Source organism: Brienomyrus brachyistius, chromosome 22 (genome assembly GCF_023856365.1).
Source record: "Brienomyrus brachyistius isolate T26 chromosome 22, BBRACH_0.4, whole genome shotgun sequence".
NCBI classification, from domain to species: Eukaryota; Metazoa; Chordata; class Actinopteri; order Osteoglossiformes; family Mormyridae; genus Brienomyrus; species Brienomyrus brachyistius.
This window is the reverse complement of record NC_064554.1, coordinates 17,493,629-17,514,767: the sequence shown is the minus strand read 5'-3', so window position 1 is coordinate 17,514,767 and position 21,139 is coordinate 17,493,629. Positions and strand designations below refer to the sequence as shown.

The window sequence follows — 21,139 nt, the reverse complement described above, 5'->3', positions numbered from 1 at the left end:
CCGCTCACCCGACACCTGGGCCTTTGTTATTGGTGCGGCCCGCTCTGCTGGTCGGCCCCGGCTAAACCCAGACACAGTGCCAGGATCCCGGTGGCATGGAAACGGGCTGCATCCAGAGCCCAGTGAGCAACGCAGCACCGAGCAGCTCCACTAGAGGATGACGGAGGCCGTGGGCACTGGGAGTCCAGGAGGCGGCGTGAGCGGCACCAACGGAGAGCGAGCTGCTAATTATTTAAAAATTCATAACTATCACTGCAGAGGCATCCATGCGCTCAGGGATTAATGAAAAGGCCTTCGAAGAGGTTTGCGAGTGGTGGGGGGGTCCCTGCAGGGCATCTCTACCAAAGAGAACATAAGGGGGGGGGGTCCTCATGGGGTTCCCTTGGCAGTAGACCCTGCAGAGTCACTTGAGCTGCCCCCCCCATCTGACTTTGGGAAACACCGCAAACAGTTTCAGCTGGGGGTGTCACATTCGATTTCCCCCAGGCCTGGGGCCTGACGGCATCCCTTCCTACCCGCTTCCCCAAGCTCAGTCGGCCCAATTAGCAGTCAATCATCCGTGCTATTTATACCGACGTGATTATCCCAGAATGCAGCAGCAAGGCGAGCATTTCCTGAATACGCAGCAGAATCGCTACACTCTTTATTAATTAAAAAATGGTCTAAGATACCAAGATGGAACCGGTTAAGTAGTTTAGGGCAGGATACTGGAGCAAAGCACTGAACCCTCAAGGGAGAGACATTGTCACCCCACGTATAGGTACTGCTTTATATCTGCTTTTCTCCGATTCTGGTTATGATATTTTCGGTTCTTTATCTGGTGGAGAGGCGGTGGAGTTATTAGCCGCGACGACAGATCTTCTGTTTCTTCTGACTCGGCGGGGGGGGGGGTTTGAGGTCGCGGGCTCGGGTGCCAGGGGTGGAGGTAGCTCTCCAAGGCGCTCTTCCTGTCCCGGCCGGCCATGCCGGTGAACCTTCCCGCCACAGAGATGATCGAAGCGGGACCATCTGCCAGCTCATTTCCCCCGTCATGCTTGCGGATCGCAAGCTGCCCCTCCCCTCACGCCTCTGCCCCTCCCCATGGCAGTGTAATTTCAGTTCTATCTCCCCATCTCAAACAGATAGCTGGTTGCCGTGACGTTTCTTCTGGCAGGATCTTGGAGGAACAGCCTTAAGATGTTATTACCAGATAACACGTCATCAAAGCAGAAAATGCAGGCATACGGCTGGAAATGATAAGACGCACTAATATTATATAATCATTCAAGTGATGATCTGGAAAGACAACACATCCTATACAAGTATATACATCACTGAGCGAAAAACACAGACCGTGAGCAGCCGTTTGAGATGCCTGTGTGCCCCAATGCATGCTGGGATTCCAACATGGTCACACCACAGTGACATAACTGCTTGCCGCACCGACCATTTCCAAGAGTGTGCACTAGGGATGAAACGGTTTTCCAGTTTCATGGTAAACTACAGTTAGTATCACCTTGTCAAATTTGAACTGTAGTTAAAACAGTGGTTGATTGGAAAACTCACATTAAATACTGTCCAGCATCAAACACAGTTAGCGACAGTCTCCCAGATGCAGGTGCATGGGGGCAGCGTGCAACATGGACTTGTTTAGTGTAAGTGAAGACAAGGCAGAAGGCAGCGACAGCACACTGGAGATTTTTAATGTTAATGCACATTTTAAATGGTTTTTATATGTTTTAATAGGTTTACATTTCCTATGGCTATTGGCCATGTTATTATTTTTTAGTTATTATACAAACAAAAAGTGTTCATTTTATTTGTAGTTCTCAATATAAAATTTGGTGAGATGATTCCGGTTTGTGTTCGAGTCTCCGCCTGGGTCACATGTGTGTGGAGTTTGCATGTTCTCCCCATGTCGTCGTGGGGTTTCCTCCGGGTACTCCGGTTTCCCCCCACTGTTCAAAGACATGCTGAGGCTGACTGGAGTTGCTAAAATTGCCCGTAGGTGTGCATGTGTGAGTGAATGGTGTGTGAGCGCGCCCTGCGATGGGCTGGCCCCCCATCCCGGGTTGTTCCCTGCCTCGTACCCATTGCTTCCGGGATAGGCCCCGGACCCCCGCGACCCAGTAGGATAAGCGGTTTGGAAAATGGATGGATGGATTCTGGTTTGTGAGTCAGTACCTTTTGAACATTTTCAGCGCATTTTAACAAAACCACAATAATACCGATAACTGATCATTTTCGTCACTATAATTGTGATATTAAACTTTCATGCCGTTTCATCTCTGCCATGCGCTCGCAATACCTGCAGCAAAGACCTTGAGCAGACAGGCCTTAATCATAGAGACCATCGCGCCTCTGACTGCCTTCAATCTGTCTATTCAGATTCAAGTTTTTGTTTCCCTGAGTGCTATGTTATCCTGATGGATTTTCATCATTTCAAAGCCAGTGACCTCGGATCTGCACATGGTGTCGCGTTAATAAACCGCGCAAACCGCTGAGGGGTGACAGTGGCGCTGTTACGGGCACGAGCAAACAAATAGCCGTGACACGGCACTCCGTCAGCCAGAGTAACGTGCCACTCGCCTCACGGCGCCGAGGCGTCAGCTCTGGGGCCCGTGAGCCCATTCATGAATTTTTCATAGACACTCAAACTGTGGCATCCGGCGCCGTCGCGAGCCTTTGTACAGGCGCTAATGAAATTCATCTCATTTCATTCGGCTGTAATTTCCACAGCAGCTCCCCGTAATGACCCACACATGCAGCACGAGGCAGGGGCCCGCAAGAGGCGGCTGCTCCCTTCCGTTCCAGTGGCCTGGGGCTGCTGGAGAATTACACTTGTTGGCCTCTTGCAGAAGGGGGCCGATCTCTGAGGGGAACAGAGGTGGGGGGGGGGGGGGGTGCGCGTAGAGGCGAGCATCCCGCTGTCACTGCTGGGGATGTTCCAGAAAGGAGGAACTTTGGCATTGTAGGACATACTCGAAGACTTAATGAAGCATTTACCTGAATCTCTATGGCCTCCGTCGATAACAAAGTAGAGAGTTGCCAGCAAGGGTGTGTCCAGACAGAGCTGTGAGCTCGTATCCCAGGTCAGGTAAGAGGACTAGCCTGCGGGCATTAAATATCAATAGAGCTTCACTAAAACACTCTTCCTGCTGACCTTTCAGAAAAGCAGCTGAAACAGCCTCTCTCTCTCTCTCTCTCTATCTCTCTCTGCACTCCATCTCTCCATCCTCCACCTGTCAACCTCAACCAAAGATGCAGAGCCAGGAGAACTGTGACTTGGAGGCCAGTTTCCCTTCCAGTCACACTGTGTTCTTCACAGGCAGCAGAAGAGGGAGATTGGAGGCTAGAGAAGGTGGGGGAGAGGGAGAGAGGAAGCTGTACCAAGCGAGAGAGACAGAGAGGGACCGGGTAAGGACAGGGAGAGAGAGGAGGCCAGAACAAGTGGGGGGAGAGAGGAGGCCAGAACAAGTGGGGGGAGAGAGGAGGAGAGGAGGCTATATCAGGTGAAGGAGGGGGAAGAAAAGAGGCCAGAACAAGTGAGGGGGAGAGGAGACTATATTAGTCGAGGGAGAGAGGGAACCAGGAAAGGACAGGGAGAGAGGAGGCCAGAATGAGAGGGGGAGAGAGGAAGAGAGGAGGCCAGAATGAGAGGGGGAGAGAGGAGGCTATATCAGGTGAGGGAGGGGGAGGAAACTAGGAAAGGACATGGAGAGAGAGGAGGCGAGAACAAGTGGGGGACAGTAGAGGATATATCAGGTGAGGGAAAGAGAAGAGGCCAGAACAAGTGAGAGATCGTGAGGGAGAGAGGCGAGAACAAGAGGGGGAGAGGGAGAGACAGGAGGCCAGAATGGGTAGGGGAGAGAGAAGGCTGTATCAGGTGAGGGAGGAGGGGAGAGGAGGCCAGAACGTTTGAAGGAGAAGGAGAAATATGAGGCTAGAAAATAAGGAGAGCGGGGGTAAAACTGCTAGGGGGGAGGAAGAAAGGAGGCCAGCAGAGTATGGGAAAGAAAGAGAGGAGGTTGTATCAGGAGAGAGAGGAGACCAGAACAAGCAGGTGAAATAGGAGGCTAGAATGTGTGAGAGCAACTGATGGAAAAAGAATGAGTGGGAGAGAGACAGAGGTAGTGAGAGGGATACAGCATGAGGGAGAGCGAGATGGTTTAAGCCAAAGATCAGGGACAGAGCGTAATGGCCCTGAGACACAAAGGGTTTCTGTCTCGATTGCGAGGAAAGGAAGTCTGCCTGCAGCGTGTGACGTCTTATTCCACAGTTTACATCTGTCCTCATCCACACATGCAATCCTCCGCTCCCTGCTGCTAAAGCCACTCTGTTTGCCTCTGATGCAACAGCAAACCAAACCCCCCTCTGACAGTTACTTACAGTTTATTCTTAGTAGTACTCGTAGCTTCGCTTTAGCTGCGGCAGATGCTCTTAATCAGAGCAGCATGTTCACGGATTAAATGAGATTCTTGTCGCGGGCGGTGAATGTGGAAACATACAGGTGTGGCTATCAGTAGGTGGAGGAACAGATGTCAGATGTTCACTAAGCCACAGGTGACCAACAGCCAAGGACACCAAACATAAACATCCCTGGGGGAGCCCCGTGTCTGCTGGCAAAAGATCTACCCTATCAAGGACTTCCCTATTGCACTTCCCAGCTATAGCAATGGGGTGGAGCATCAAGGAGAGATGATGCTTCGAGGCAACGCGCTGTAGGGTTTGCCTGCACCAGCTGGCAAGAGGCCTCGCCCACGTTGTATGATGGCACCACTGCCCGTCTTCCCGCCCCTGTGAGAGCGAATGGCTTGGTGCCCTGTAACACCTCAACGTAGCCAATGGGAGCTGGTTTTCACACCAGCCCCTCCCTCCAAGCTGCAGTGCCTACATCAGCATCATCTGCAAGCTTGAAGTCATCCTGCCCCCCCCCCCCCCCCATCCTGTGGGCTTCCTGGCCCCCGTCCTGTGTGAAGCTCGAAGAAGCTTAATGCAGCTTTTACCTGAACCCTTTCCAATCACTTAACAGCTGCAAGCCATTATAATGCCCAAATTAACCAATTTAAGTTTGATTAACTAATTACATCTAGATAAGGTTTGCTCTTAGGTAACCTGGAGCTCTAGGCTGCCACAAAGAGCTAAAGTGCTGGCCTGTATTTATCCCCTCAGGCCCCTGTCATGTGACCCGTAGCCTCCACCTCATTGGTGCAGCGGGCTGCAGCTCTCTCCTAATTGGAGAGTCCGACAGGCCTGACAGAAACTACTGCCGTTTGTCTCCGGGAAATGGGCTTTTCAACGTATTTCATTACCTCCAAACCGAAGGTAAGGGCTATAAAGTGTGAATAAATCTCCAAGCCTTCGCTCACAGGACGGATGTGAGGGACAGAAAGTTCATTACTATTTTGCAGCAGCAAAATACCAGCCATTTGTCTCTGCCCGGATTTGGCCGCTCGGTGAGAGTCACGAGTCACAGTCGTAGACTTCCGCAGCCTCGCCGGCACGTCACTCTGCGCGCCTATATTTCAGCATGACTCACACGGATCCCAGAGCCGGTGAGTCCCTGGCGAGTCATGCGCTTGTTGGGGGGGGGGACTCACACTGAACGCTCTCCACATTCCACCCCCATTTGCATCCCTACCCCGGCCCAATATCTCCCGACGTAAATATTTTAGCAGACAAAAGGCGATTCCTGGGGACGAGCTGAATAATAAATGAGGTCGGCCTCTGTGGTAGCTGAGTTTAAAGGAACCTAGACAAATATCACATTGCTCACACACACTGGCTGCGTGCCACAATAGACTGAGTGTGTTTCGACCTCACAATGTACGCACTTTAGTCTTAATGTGTTACCCAGTGTGCGTCTAATGCTACACATACTCCAACTGACATCAGCCATAACATGCTGCTCGTTGTCAGACAAGGGGCTACGACGAACCCCATCTAGTTGGGTTCTGTGAAGAGACCCTGATTGGTTCGTTTGATCAGTATGAGGTTACATTTTACCTCCGACAAACAAGTGAAAAAATCTCTGTAACGTCAGATGAGTTCTGTCATAAATGTTGGCTTATAGAAAGAGTTTAAGCTCATATGCTGTGCCTGAGCGTTTCCTGTTCTTTGTGTTGGTAGATTGCGCCTGTCTGAGTCTGTATCTTATAAATTGAGCCTGTACTGTATTTCACTCTGATTTACTCTGTACTGTAGACTGTGTCTGACTGCTTGATAGATGTTGGACCCTGTTGGATGGAAGTCATCTTCCTTTGGGTTCAGTGATTCCTGATTGCTTTATGAAGTCAGAGGACTGTGTTGCCTGGGGGAGTTTGCAGTCTGCTGGCTGACAACTACAGTGTTCACGCAGACACTCTCAAAATACACAGCAACGCAAACTGGCCTGTCACACACCTCATTCCTCATTCCTATGGAAACGGTGCCTTTAAATGGAAAATCTAAATTGTCGGCAGAACCCAAAGCACCCCGATTCCTTAGAAGTTGCACTTTCCTTGGTCTGTGTGTGTGTGTGTGTGCGTGTGTGCGTGTATGCTTATATTTGGGCATTATTCTTCTTGGGGAAATTTATGGGCAAGTTTGGCAAAGGGAAGGCATTGCAAAGCTTCTGAATGAGCCCGCTGTCTGCTGTCCGTGTGTGTGCGCGTGCGTGTGCGTGTGCGTGCGCATGTGTGTCTCTGTGTGGGCGGGGCAATTGGACGGCAAGCGGAAGCCCAGCAGGGCTGAGTGCTTCTGGGATACAATTTCCCCTCAGTGAATGTGCGACTCGGGCTCCCTGAGCAGCTGCGGTGAGCGGCAGCATCCCCACCGGGCTTGTGTGTCAGGGGTCCGTTACGCGTGGGTCAGGGCGGGACGGAGCACGGCGCCACATCGCTGGCAAACGGGCTTCCCCTGCCGGGCGGGCGCACGTAATCGCGCTTAACCCCAGTGCTGTAGTGGCGCAGGGAGGACAAAGCCAGAGCAGATGTGAAATCATGTCAGAGAGGAGCACTGTGGTGGAGATGGCAGCCTCTTTGGGACTGCACCAGAGCAGGGCTGGGGAGGGAGAGCTGGGGAGGGGGGGGGGGGGAGGGGGGGCGCAGCTGGCGAGCATTTCTGAGGAAGAAGGCGCTTGCCTATAGTGAATCCACATCGAAGCATTTGCACACGTGACTGAAGGTGCTGCACAGGGGCAGCTGTCTATCAGCGTGATTATGAGACGGTGGGGGCATGACCCCCCCCCCCCCCCGTGTACATTTCACTTCACGCAAAACGACTCTGCCTTCTCTCACTTCTTCACGGCACTGTCAATACAGATTAAGCCTCTTAGAGAGCCAAGATGGACTTTGAGGGGATCTGAACCCAGCCAGCTAACTGGTGTTCTTGCCCATTTGCCCATTTGCCCCTTCCTACGGCACCGGAACCGTGAGCTCATCAGAGGCCACGCCCACCGCAGACGCCAGACACTGACGCCCTCCGACATGCAGCCGCCGCCGGTGCCCGTTCAATCAGGGTGATGCTCTCTGCTGTCATTCACCACGCAAAGATCTCGGATACATGCAGACTGGCACAGACAGCAGAACTGTCAGTGACGAGGAGTCTGTCAGTAAGGAGAGACCAGGCTCACCCTATAGACAGATGGGGGTTTAATAGCTTCTGAACCCCCATTGGAGCTAAAATGTATGAAACCTACCTTAAATCATAACACACTGAGCTTTCCATAGTATCACACACTTAGATGTGCAAAAAATAAGTTACATTCATCAGTTTAGAACTTGTAGACAAAGATACTATCCACAGCACCCAGCATTAATTAAAGCAACATACATATATTTAAGTGGAACTGACCTTGCTGTCCCTCTAAGAATTATTTAACATCCCCCTGTAACTGTGATGATTCTGTTAGTCTCTGCCGTGACTCTGAGACTACGATTCTGTTTTTAGCACAGTGACTGTGTTTGTGATGATTGTTTGTTGCTGCAGTGACTCCGGGACTATGACTCAGTTAGTTCATACAAAGACTGTGATCATTTGTTGTCATGAGCTGTGATTCTTCTGTGCTTTCACTGTCACAGAGATAATTCTTACTAATTAACAATTACTAATTGTGACTGATGGTTCTATTTGTTGCTGCAATGACTCTATGACTGTGAGTCAGTCTGTTAGTACAGGAACTGCGAAAATTATTTACCATAATCACTCGGTGATCTTTCCGTGTTTACAGTTACAGAAATAATTATTATTTTTTTATAATTACTCTGATGATTCTGTTTGCCACTACAATGACTCTGGGACTTCAGTTTGACTTCAGTTTCTTTGTACAGTGACTATATGTTTATGACGAGTTTACCTGTTACCATAGTGACAGTGTCATGACTCTGTTACCGCTGTGATTCTGTGATATTTGTTACCAGTATGACTCTGCTGATTTTGCTTGATGCTGCAGTAACTATCTCTGATTTTTTTTCTGCTTGTTACCGTAGTGACTCTGTGACTATGATCAATCGGACTGTTAACACAGTGACTCTGTGACTATGATCAATCAGACTGTTAACACAGTGACTCTGTGACTATGGTCAATCGGACTGTTAGCACAGTGACTCTGTGACTATGATCAATCGGACTGTTAACACAGTGACTCTGTGACTATGGTCAATCGGACTGTTAACACAGTGACTCTGTGACTATGGTCAATCGGACTGTTAACACAGTGACTCTGTGACTATGATCAATCAGACTGTTAACACAGTGACTCTGTGACTATGGTCAATCGGACTGTTAGCACAGTGACTCTGTGACTATGATCAATCGGACTGTTAACACAGTGACTCTGTGACTATGGTCAATCGGACTGTTAACACAGTGACTCTGTGACTATGGTCAATCGGACTGTTAACACAGTGACTCTGTGACTATGATCAATCAGACTGTTAACACAGTGACTCTGTGACTATGGTCAATCGGACTGTTAGCACAGTGACTCTGTGACTATGATCAATCGGACTGTTAACACAGTGACTCTGTGACCATGATCAATCGGACTGTTAACACAGTGACTCTGTCTGCAATGGGTCTCAGACATTAACCTGTTTCATCATGCTAAATGCTAAAAATATGCACAGATAAAACAGATAAATGCATAACTTGTTATGGCAGCTTTCAGTGTCACATTGGATCTGCCAGCACCTCTTAACATTCCAGTATAACAACAAATGCGGTTTCACTTTGCTCTCTCCGCCTAAACCACACACACATACACACACTGCAGCATCACTTTCAACCGTGCACCTTCCTGTGAGAATTCTGCTGGGAAAACACAGCTCTGGGTCTTCCGTTATTAAGCCCAAAGGCGCCTGACTCGCCGCCAGCATCACGTGGCTTCGTGCACGAATATTTCAGCCATATATATATAAAAAAAAACTTTATACTGCTATACAGTAGAATATCTATTTTCTGTGCCATCATCCAGCTGAGCGCCACAGTCGAGCGAAACATATTATTGCTGAAAACCACAGAGAGAAGGAAGCACATAATTGTCAGCGTAGTGCCGTACATCACAGGGTGTCACCACCGCCTGCCCCGTTGGGTCCCATTCGCTGCTATTCTTCACAGAATATGACTTGAACGAGCCCAGCCCTGTCTAGCGCTGTCATACCTTCTCCGGGTAGAATGAAATATGCCATTCTCAAAGCAGCTCTCAGCTCTGACTCCCTTTCAGAAAGCACAGCTGGGGGAGGGGGGGGTTGAAAGAGTCATTGCCAGGCTGGGATGGGGGGGAGGCAGGATTTGAGATTGGGACCCCCCCAGATTCGGCATGCCACTTCCCTGCACTCCCACACCCGGGACTGACCCGGCATATCCGTTCGCTCATTCATGTCACACACACACACACACACACACACTCGCTCGCTCGCGCACACCCGTGTAAGGCAGAGAAGAGGAGGGATACGCACGCTCACGATCTTCTCCGAGGTGCCCCCCCGGGAAATGACAGTGCCGTTCAGGCCCACCAGGGACGGCAGCGTCTGGGACATCCAGTTGGTCACCATGGCCATGGTGCTGAGCACCGCCCCGATCTTCAGCAGAGGCACGCTCATGTCGCCCTCCTGCCCAGCGCCTCCCAGGCAGCCGGGAGGGTCGCCCCCTCGCCCCCCTGCGCTAACAGTCCGGGAAGAGACCACGACACAGACCACTCCACTGGGAAGACCCCTGATAGAAGCTGCTTTGATTGTAGTTCGGAGCGAGTGAGCAAAACAGAGAAAGGGGACAAGGAGGAGCTGTCAAATCCAGCAGTGTTGGACGGCACCGCTCTCTCTGTGAGACTGCAAGCAACTCGCCCCCTCTCTCTCCCCAGCTCTCTCTCTCTCCCTCCTTCCGATACACCAAGCTGTACATTGGCTCCCTCCTTCTGTCACTGCCGTCCTAGCTCCCGATAAGTCCCACCTCCTTTTTTTCTCCTCCTCTCTCCCTCCCTCCCTCCTGTCTCACGCAGTCTGCCTGTTGAGCAGAGCAGTCAGGTGGGTCTCGGCCTTTTCAGCTGCCCCTCCCCCGTGAGCTGAAATGTACACAGACGCGCGCAGAGAGCAACACGAGGAAACACCAAAACACACATACAAACACAAACTGCATTAGAATCCAGCACAGACACGCCCAAGAAAGTAACAACACACACCACCGCACAAAGCCACACGAGAAAAAAGCACACACAGACTGTATGGATACACATGCAGACACACATAAAAACAGCCAATAGCACCCAAAAAATGCCATACAGATATTCACAGTCACACACCCACAACAGAATTTCACAAACATTCAGCCTCAAAGACAAACAGATGCACAAGCATACTCACAAACAGAGATCTGTTACTACAGAGAGAGACACGTCATTCCGGCCAAAAACACCTCGCTATACACCTCTCTCAGCAGCCACGTCTCCCAAAGGAGCCCCACCGAAGCCTGCGCCCGACACCCGCTTGATCATGCACTGAAATTCCGATTAGACCATCGGCGCTTTTCCTATCCTGCGGGGGTCCGCGGCTTCCAACGACTGCCTGTTAATAGATTCGTCTGAGATCATCACAAGGCTGAGTCCGAGAAAAACCCGCGAAAATACTGTCTCTCAGTAATAAAATATGAACGGGAAACGGCAGTTTGATCTGACAAAGTCTGCAACCCACGTACAGGTTTTCATTTTAGCTGTCAGGAGTTCAACCGCAGAATTTAACAGCAATACGATACAGTATCTGAATTCAATTGAATTATTGTATGATTCGTGTATATAACCCAATATCCAAGTCGTTTCTGAAGGTGCGGATAAGGAACTACACTTATGAACTAAGTAAATATCGATAACATCAATCTGCACGTTTAATTGTTTTATTGTGTTGGCGACTTGATACAAATAAATAGACATACCCTGCGTTATAGATTAAACTATTCATACTTATTAGTGATAATTAATTTTGCTGTTCTAGTAGGTGGTAAATAATGTGAGCAGAACCATTGAACTAGGCAGCAGTGCTAACAGTTAGTCATTCAATGTCAAGCTGTTAATTAGTTTGTATATGTGCTAGATGTCAAATGTACGGAATTAATTACAACAAATTATGTCTCGTACTTGAAAAGTTTTGACTTGTGATTGAAGACTCAGTATCTTCTAACTGTTTATGGTGGCAGGGGGCGGCTTGGAGCCCATCCAGGTGGCACATAGCTGGGGCATACCCTGGTCATGATGCCAGGGCGATGCAGGGCACATACAGGCGCACAGTCATACTCGATGGGCAATTTAGAGACATCAATTAGCGTAACTGCGTGTCTGTGGATTGCTGGAGGAAACCGGAAGACCCAGAAGAGACCCCCTCAGCATGTAATCTGTGTGTGTTCAGAGCGGGGGCGGGATTTAAACCCACAACCCCATGGGGGTGAGGCCACCGTGCCACCCCAATAAAATAATCTGCAATAATAAACCCCAAAGAGCGTTAAACGGTAGCCTAGATGTTTTATGTACATTCATTTCGTTCGAATGTTTTCATCAGTCTTAGCTGCAGCGTTTCCCTTTTATGTCAAAGATTATAATTCCCTTTCAAATGATTCTGAAAAATGATGCCCTCTAAATCTTTATAGATCTTACGCTGCACTTGGGGTAGGTGTTTTTCCACGTTAAGTATCAGACTCTTAAATTCTTACATTTCTTATTAATAATCCATCAAGTTTTCGGTGCTTTTCAGATTGACTGAGCATATCTTCAGTGTATAATTTAATGGCATAACGCAAGTAGAAACGAGACCCTCCTGGTTGGCAGATATGACTGAATTTCAGCCTTGTGTATTATTACACAGTCGAATAGGTTCAAATATTATGTACACTTTTTCCAAATCAACAGTACAGCAGGAACCTAGATTATGACTATTTCATAAACTTAATTATATTTTACTAGTCTCTTTTATTACCCAGTCTCACTGGGTGGAGTTTATTAAAATATATTTCACTTCTGACAGCAAAAAAAAAAAAAAAAAAAACATTTTACGTGATGTTCGAAACGTAACATATAGTTGAGTTTCACTGAGAGCTTGGAGATTTTCCATAAAAAATATGAATACCCCATATGATGTCAAAAGATAACTCATTTTAATAACTCAAAACTCTAAGAAATCTTAATTCCACTCTCACGTTCACGAGTTCACGGAATACAAGTTTCAAGCGTGAGTATTTTAGATATAATTCCGTTTAGAGCTGTTTTAGCCTGCGTTACGGTAACGTAAAGTCATATACTCCATTGACAGTTTGATACTACAGCTGCGGCAAGAGGGCTGGCCCGCATATAAGTACAAGGCTGCCCCCGTGTGGAGAAATAGCTATACTGCACCAAGTAGCTTATACTTATGTGATTGGTTGGCTGATTGGGACACGTTTCATTCCACCTTTCACCTAACAGGTCACTGCAGCGGGTTATGCACTGGCCTCAGTGTTTAGACTGAAAAAACAAAAGAGTCAAGGTAGATTTCGAACAAGTGATCTTTGTCGGAACCATCCATTCATTTCTACAGTATAAACCCAACAATAACGACCATAACCCCCACCCAGCCTTAACGTTAACCATAAGTAACCAAACAAAATACAAGACTTTTGGCATTTTTAGTTTTTTGATTGCATTCACAGATTTTTATGAAATTGAGTTAGTCCTTGTGGGGACCAAAAAGGTAGTCCCCACAATGTCAAAATAACAGGCTATTATCACATTGTGGACACACACACACACACACAACAGCAACAACTACATGTGGCCTGTGTGCACTCAGCACACCCACAGGCCCACAATGTCATCTGGATCATAAAAAATGGCGGCGACAGAATACCCACAATTCCCAGATCTACAGTAAATTGGCCACTATATCAAAGCATCAATATTACACTAGATTTTCACACACCAGTGTACATGCTAATGGCCGCTTGCCATTGAACTACCTTACACCAGCATTTACACTCACCATCTTATAACTGTAACACTCCACATATTTCGATACACCAGTCTTTACAGTTTTAAGTTGTTCCCGGTTCAGTTTCGTACAGATTGTTGATTCTTGTACTCTTCCAGTAAACCAGCATGTTAAAAGTTCACTACCGCAAAAATATCCATAAAAGCGATCTGCAAGAACCCACAGATGGTCCACATTTCTGCTCCTTCTCAATTCCCAACACACTTGCAGCAGGTATATTATCGATTGCTTCTTTGTTTGGTTCAGGTGTGCTGGGTGTTGGGGAGGGGAAAATAATGTGGGGGGGTCCCCGAGGGCCAGGTTGAGAATCACTGATCTATGTCATAACAGTTTAATTACCTTCTTACAACAGCATCTGCAGTATAACTGACTTCTTAAAGGACTATTTACAGTATAAATGGACTGACGGCCTTATTCACTGCAGTGTAAATTCTTCCTCAATAGTGTATTTATGGCACGTATCAGTTCCTGTCAGCTGTGACTTGCTTCAGCTGGTCATCCCTACAGAACACTGCCCTGTCTTAGTAATCCATGAATATTCTGCAGTGCTGGTTGTCCTCCTGGGCACGTTCAAAGCTAATGGCCCTGACATCTCCCCATGCCAGTCGTTAATCAATTACAGGGGTTGTAGGTTAAAAATAAGCTGTTTGGTATTCATCTCATTTGGCAGTATGTATATGAGGCTGTGGGGTGTGTTGCCCCTCCCCACAGCCACCGCTTAACTCAGCGCCTGTGGGCTCATCGGCGTCTCTTCAATCACCTCCCTGCCCTGTTGTGGGCGCTAGTGTCCGTCTGTGCCCTCCTCACTGTACCCATCAACCATGAGAGGTTCCCATCATGTAGCACCGGGTGAAACGTTTATGTGAAAGATTATTTCAGGTGTCATACGGGCCACCTGACCTAGAATTTATCCAGAAGAAATGGCTCGGTTTTCCGAGGGTCTAGATAGATAGATAGATAGATAGATGGATGGATAGATAGATAGATAGATAGATAGATAGATAGATAGATAGATAGATAGATAGATAGATAGATAGATAGATAGATAGATAGATAGATAGATAGATAGATAGATAGATAGATAGATAGGCAGGCAGGCAGGCAGGCAGACAGACAGACAGACAGACAGACAGACAGACAGACAGATATATAGATAGATGGATAGATCAGGTCCCTGTAGGGTGCTTGCAATGCAATGCAATGCCATGCTTGCAAATGGAAAGGAGGCTTGTAAATGGATTCTGTCTTTCAGGGGCGTAAGCTGCAAGGATCCCCAGCGGCCCGGCCATTTAAGGAATCATCGCTGTCTGCAGGCTCATTGGGCCAGACCACTGACTGTGTCATTCACCTCGGAGACAGCAGATGGCAATGTGTCTTAAGCAGGAGGGTCAGGAGAATGTGGAGGCCAGACGAACAAGGTTCAATCTGACAAAGAACCAGTATCAGCTGGGATTTATCGGTTGTTCGCAAAATTGGGCTTCGTCTGGTTTTCAGGAAGGGGTGTATATAGGGGGTGGGGCCAAAGGGTCACTGGTCCTGGCTAAAAGCTGATAGGCCCTCAGATTGTCTCCTCCCCTGTCATTCACTGATTCAAAACATACCATTGGCTAATGATAAGGTTGGCCCTTTTGTATGAATTATGTCCTATTTAATGCCCCATACCATAAAAAAAAATCCTAGAACTGCCCACATCTTTGGTGCAGATGACAGGCACATCGTTACACCTATGGGTGCTTAACCTTCATGAGCAGTGCTGGAATATTCTCTGAACAAAAACAGAGTAGGAGGGATACACAGGGCCACGAAGCAGACAAAAAAAGAAACCGTTAGAAACCCATTGTCACATTCAATCAATCTCTCAAAATGTATAAATGCAAATGTATGAAATATAATCAGAAGTAGGACGATGCATTTCTATAATACACGAAAACTTTTTTTGTCATCCAAAGCAAAAACACTGACCTCCAAGAATTGACAGTGAGCCGAAAATAAAAACATGTCTGCTGGAATTTCAACTGGAAAATGAAGACCTATTTTAAGTGCTATTGTCCGGACACTTTCGGTCCTGAGTAGAATACGGAGGTTGACATTTGTCTCAGGGTAGCTATATTTAGCTGAATCTTCTCCGGCACATTGAGGACTAGAACGCTGGTGCGTTCAGCACTGTGACGTCTGGAACAACCCAGCTCTGCTGTGACACATGGATGCTTCATTACCGAAGTTGCTTGGCTAACGTACCGATATGCGATTCGATCTTTGTTCTGCATCCTATAATCGTATCAAGTTTTAAATTATTGGCATTTATACCCAAATATGTTTTGTAATACGAAAAAAAGGTTTATCAGTACATGGATGAGTTGTGGATTGATCATGCCAGACCAGTATCCGTGAGAATCAACCAATGATGCAGCACCTCCATCTTATTGGGTAATTTGTCTTTTTGTCTATTCCACCTATTGTTGAGTATCTTTTTCCAGGGAGTAATCAGCTGAGTATTGATTTATAAATATCAACTGCTATATGTTAAGTGCTAATATATAAGTATATATAAGTGCTAATGTCGGACAGTCGGCTGAGTTTTGATCTGTTAACACCAACTGAGTGTTGATGCAGGAACATCAGCTGAGTGTTGATCTAACAACATCAGCTCAGTGTTAATACAGTCAGATCGGCTGAATGTTGATTTAGAAACATCAGCTCGGAGTTAATGTAGGCCGGTTGGCTGGGTGTTGATCTAGGAACACTAGTGCAGTGTTGATGTAGGTATATCGGCTCGTTGTTGGTGTAGGAACTCCAACTCGGTGTTCATCCAGGCAGAGTATATCACTGAGCCGTTTACCCTTTCCTTCATATATCCAAGTACATTTTATCCTGCACAAAGAATACTAAAGAACTGGAGATATGTTATTCTGAGTATTACAGAATATAATCTGCTCTTTCCTTGCAGGGACCACATCTCTCTCTCTCTCTTTCTTTCTCTCTTTCTCAGAGATAACTTCTATCTACTACGAAATACTAGAAAATAATGTCAAATCAGATCCAAATTCGAACTGTCTCTGCACACACAATAGCCTCAAGATTAAAATGTTGCTCATGATGTCCACTGGAGGGATCTGCTTCTCGACGTGAGAATATTCTCCGCTTCGTATAAATCTGGGACAGAACACGAGCTTTTACACGAAAGTGGCTGTCTGGGAAACATTCAGCTGTAAAAACAACGGAAAGGAACATTTGCTTAAGGGATCTGCAGCTGAAATGATTTTAATTCATTCATTCGGTAGCATGCAAATTCAGATTAACTACCATCTACGTGAACCATTTGTTATCCTCACTGCGGAACAGGCTGCAATTCTTCCATCGGTAGACAGGTGGCACTAAAGCTCTTCAGAACAGGAATGCAGTCTGGGGCTCAGGATGCTGTCGGGAATCTATGGTTTGGATTCAAAGAAAGATGTCAAGAACCTCATAGTCAGACGGGCGGAACAACAGCTGTCAATCAAGACCCACCCCAGGGGCGGTCCATTCCGTTCTTCTAAGAGGGGTGGCCAGCAGGTAAAAGATCTGCAGGGAGCAGGATCTACTGCTGTGTTCCTCCTGTCATCATGCTGCCACCCCTCCTTTCTGCCTAGTTTGTCTGCCCACCTCCGCCAGGCCCACCCAAATGGCCAGCCCCAAATCCATGCTGCTGCATCGAAGTAACATTTCATTACTTTGCAAACACTTGCATTCAACTGCAGTAACTGCGGGAAATATGACAGCTACTCAATAGCATAAGGAGTGTCGCTTCCAGGTAATAACCGAAATAATACATCAAATAAAACAATTTTCTTTCATCTATAAATCCATCATTGATAATTGCTCAGTTAAGTTAGAGTCGTGGTGATTTGGCACCTACATAACACCAGACCACACGAGGGACAGCAGACCACTGTAAATAATACATTAATACACTGTATAATAAAAGTTCTGGACAAGCAACTGCGTGACAGCAGCACATGTCATATTTCTGCCCGGAAGCGAGGTTTGGCAATACTGTGTGTTCTCAGAGACTGAGGGGAGGGGGACTTGTAGCCCTGGGGCACCCCCCCCCCCAACACAGACAGCTAAGTGAGAAGATGATGAGATGTCCAGGTCCATTAGATGGGGGACAATCACGCCTTTAGAGGACTGTATGAGACCTGTCTCCCAACTACCGGATCTCTCTGCCCTGTCTGTGTTGGGGGGGGTGGCAGTCCTCAGACCAGTTCACCCAAATCTCCTTCCACCTCTGACCTGAAGCCCTCACTGTCTTGCATTCATGAACAATTCACCTGAGCAACATCTATGTTTTAAATACTGACACAAATTGCAATTATCACTAGCTGATGGCACTGTAATTATTCTATGAATTAATTTGCTTAGTTATTTTTATTTTGTGAGGCACTCGGGGCAGACGGGCGACAGCACTGATGGGGCCTGGGTGTTAGTGTGCGTGTCGCCCCGGGACGCCCTCCCTGCCGGGGCCTGGGTGTTAGTGTGCGTGTCGCCCCGGGACGCCCTCCCTGCCGGGGCCTGCGTGTTAGTGTGCGTGTCGCCCCGGGACGCCCTCCCTGCCGGGGCCTGGGTGTTAGTGTGCGTGTCGCCCCGGGACGCCCTCCCTGACGGGGCCTGGGTGTTAGTGTGCGTGTCGCCCCGGGACGCCCTCCCTGCCGGGGCCTGGGTGTTAGTGTGCGTGTCGCCCCGGGACGCCCTCCCTGCCGGGGCCTGGGTGTTAGTGTGCGTGTCGCCCCGGGACGCCCTCCCTGCCGGGGCCTGGGTGTTAGTGTGCGTGTCGCCCCGGGACGCCCTCCCTGCCGGGGCCTGGGTGTTAGTGTGCGTGTCGCCCCGGGACGCCCTCCCTGACGGGGCCTGGGTGTTAGTGTGCGTGTCGCCCCGGGACGCCCTCCCTGCCGGGGCCTGGGTGTTAGTGTGCGTGTCGCCCCGGGACGCCCTCCCTGCCGGGGCCTGGGTGTTAGTGTGCGTGTCGCCCCGGGACGCCCTCCCTGCCGGGGCCTGGGTGTTAGTGTGCGTGTCGCCCCGGGACGCCCTCCCTGCCGGGGCCTGGGTGTTAGTGTGCGTGTCGCCCCGGGACGCCCTCCCTGCCGGGGCCTGTGTGTTAGTGTGCGTGTCGCCCCGGGACGCCCTCCCTGCCGGGGCCTGGGTGTTAGTGTGAGTGTCGCCCCGGGACGCCCTCCCTGACGGGGCCTGGGTGTTAGTGTGCGTGTCGCCCCGGGACGCCCTCCCTGCCGGGGCCTGCGTGTTAGTGTGCGTGTCGCCCCGGGACGCCCTCCCTGCCGGGGCCTGGGTGTTAGTGTGCGTGTCGCCCCGGGACGCCCTCCCTGCCGGGGCCTGGGTGTTAGTGTGCGTGTCGCCCCGGGACGCCCTCCCTGCCGGGGCCTGGGTGTTAGTGTGCGTGTCGCCCCGGGACGCCCTCCCTGCCGGGGCCTGCGTGTTAGTGTGCGTGTCGCCCCGGGACGCCCTCCCTGCCGGGGCCTGGGTGTTAGTGTGCGTGTCGCCCCGGGACGCCCTCCCTGCCGGGGCCTGGGTGTTAGTGTGCGTGTCGCCCCGGGACGCCCTCCCTGCCGGGGCCTGGGTGTTAGTGTGCGTGTCGCCCCGGGACGCCCTCCCTGCCGGGACCTGCGTGTTAGTGTGCGTGTCGCCCCGGGACGCCCTCCCTGCCGGGACCTGCGTGTTAGTGTGCGTGTCGCCCCGGGACGCCCTCCCTGCCGGGGCCTGCGTGTTAGTGTGCGTGTCGCCCCGGGACGCCCTCCCTGCCGGGGCCTGGGTGTTAGTGTGCGTGTCGCCCCGGGACGCCCTCCCTGCCGGGGCCTGGGTGTTAGTGTGCGTGTCGCCCCGGGACGCCCTCCCTGCCGGGACCTGCGTGTTAGTGTGCGTGTCGCCCCGGGACGCCCTCCCTGCCGGGACCTGGGTGTTAGTGTGCGTGTCGCCCCGGGACGCCCTCCCTGCCGGGGCCTGCGTGTTAGTGTGCGTGTCGCCCCGGGACGCCCTCCCTGCCGGGGCCTGGGTGTTAGTGTGCGTGTCGCCCCGGGACGCCCTCCCTGCCGGGGCCTGGGTGTTAGTGTGCGTGTCGCCCCGGGACGCCCTCCCTGCCGGGGCCTGGGTGTTAGTGTGAGTGTCGCCCCGGGACGCCCTCCCTGCCGGGGCCTGGGTGTTAGTGTGCGTGTCGCCCCGGGACGCCCTCCCTGCCGGGGCCTGGGTGTTAGTGTGCGTGTCGCCCCGGGACGCCCTCCCTGCCGGGGCCTGGGTGTTAGTGTGCGTGTCGCCCCGGGACGCCCTCCCTGCCGGGGCCTGGGTGTTAGTGTGCGTGTCGCCCCGGGACGCCCTCCCTGCCGGGGCCTGGGTGTTAGTGTGCGTGTCGCCCCGGGACGCCCTCCCTGCCGGGGCCTGTGTGTTAGTGTGCGTGTCGCCCCGGGACGCCCTCCCTGCCGGGGCCTGGGTGTTAGTGTGAGTGTCGCCCCGGGACGCCCTCCCTGCCGGGGCCTGGGTGTTAGTGTGCGTGTCGCCCCGGGACGCCCTCCCTGCCGGGGCCTGGGTGTTAGTGTGCGTGTCGCCCCGGGACGCCCTCCCTGCCGGGGCCTGCGTGTTAGTGTGCGTGTCGCCCCGGGACGCCCTCCCTGCCGGGGCCTGGGTGTTAGTGTGCGTGTCGCCCCGGGACGCCCTCCCTGCCGGGGCCTGGGTGTTAGTGTGCGTGTCGCCCCGGGACGCCCTCCCTGCCGGGGCCTGGGTGTTAGTGTGCGTGTCGCCCCGGGACGCCCTCCCTGCCGGGGCCTGGGTGTTAGTGTGCGTGTCGCCCCGGGACGCCCTCCCTGCCGGGGCCTGCGTGTTAGTGTGCGTGTCGCCCCGGGACGCCCTCCCTGCCGGGGCCTGGGTGTTAGTGTGCGTGTCGCCCCGGGACGCCCTCCCTGCCGGGGCCTGGGTGTTAGTGTGCGTGTCGCCCCGGGACGCCCTCCCTGCCGGGGCCTGTGTGTTAGTGTGCGTGTCGCCCCGGGACGCCCTCCCTGCCGGGGCCTGGGTGTTAGTGTGCGTGTCGCCCCGGGACGCCCTCCCTGCCGGGGCCTGCGTGTTAGTGTGCGTGTCGCCCCGGGACGCCCTCCCTGCCGGGGCCCTGGGTGTTAGTGTGCGTGTCGCCCCGGGACGCCCTCCCTGCCGGGGCCTGGGTGTTAGTGTGCGTGTCGCCCCGGGACGCCCTCCCTGCCGGGGCCTGGGTGTTAGTGTGCGTGTCGCCCCGGGACGCCCTCCCTGACGGGGCCCTGGGGTGTTAGTGTGCGTGTCGCCCCGGGACGCCCTCCCCTGCCGGGGCCTGGGTGTTAGTGTGCGTGTCGCCCCGGGACGCCCTCCCTGCCGGGGCCTGGGTGTTAGTGTGAGTGTCGCCCCGGGACGCCCTCCCTGACGGGGCCTGGGTGTTAGTGTGCGTGTCGCCCCGGGACGCCCTCCCTGCCGGGGCCTGGGTGTTAGTGTGCGTGTCGCCCCGGGACGCCCTCCCTGCCGGGGCCTGTGTGTTAGTGTGCGTGTCGCCCCGGGACGCCCTCCCTGCCGGGGCCTGGGTGTTAGTGTGCGTGTCGCCCCGGGACGCCCTCCCCTGCCGGGGCCTGGGTGTTAGTGTGCGTGTCGCCCCGGGACGCCCTCCCTGCCGTGGC

The 21,139-nt window shown here is 51.5% G+C and overlaps 1 protein-coding gene across 2 annotated transcripts in view; it reads right to left on the bottom strand.

The window, feature by feature from the left end:
- The window catches only part of olfm2a (olfactomedin 2a), a 39,343-nt gene that overhangs the window by 10,292 nt on the left and 7,912 nt on the right, over positions 1–21,139 (bottom strand). The window contains exon 1 of one of the 2 annotated variants that reach the window (XM_048991956.1): positions 9,918–10,364. The exons of the other annotated variant lie outside the window; for it this stretch is intronic. Coding sequence (XP_048847913.1) covers positions 9,918–10,061 — 144 coding nt within the window. The 5' untranslated portion in view covers positions 10,062–10,364. Of the gene's footprint in view, positions 1–9,917; positions 10,365–21,139 lie in introns of those variants that run through there. 2 annotated transcript variants of the gene reach the window in all.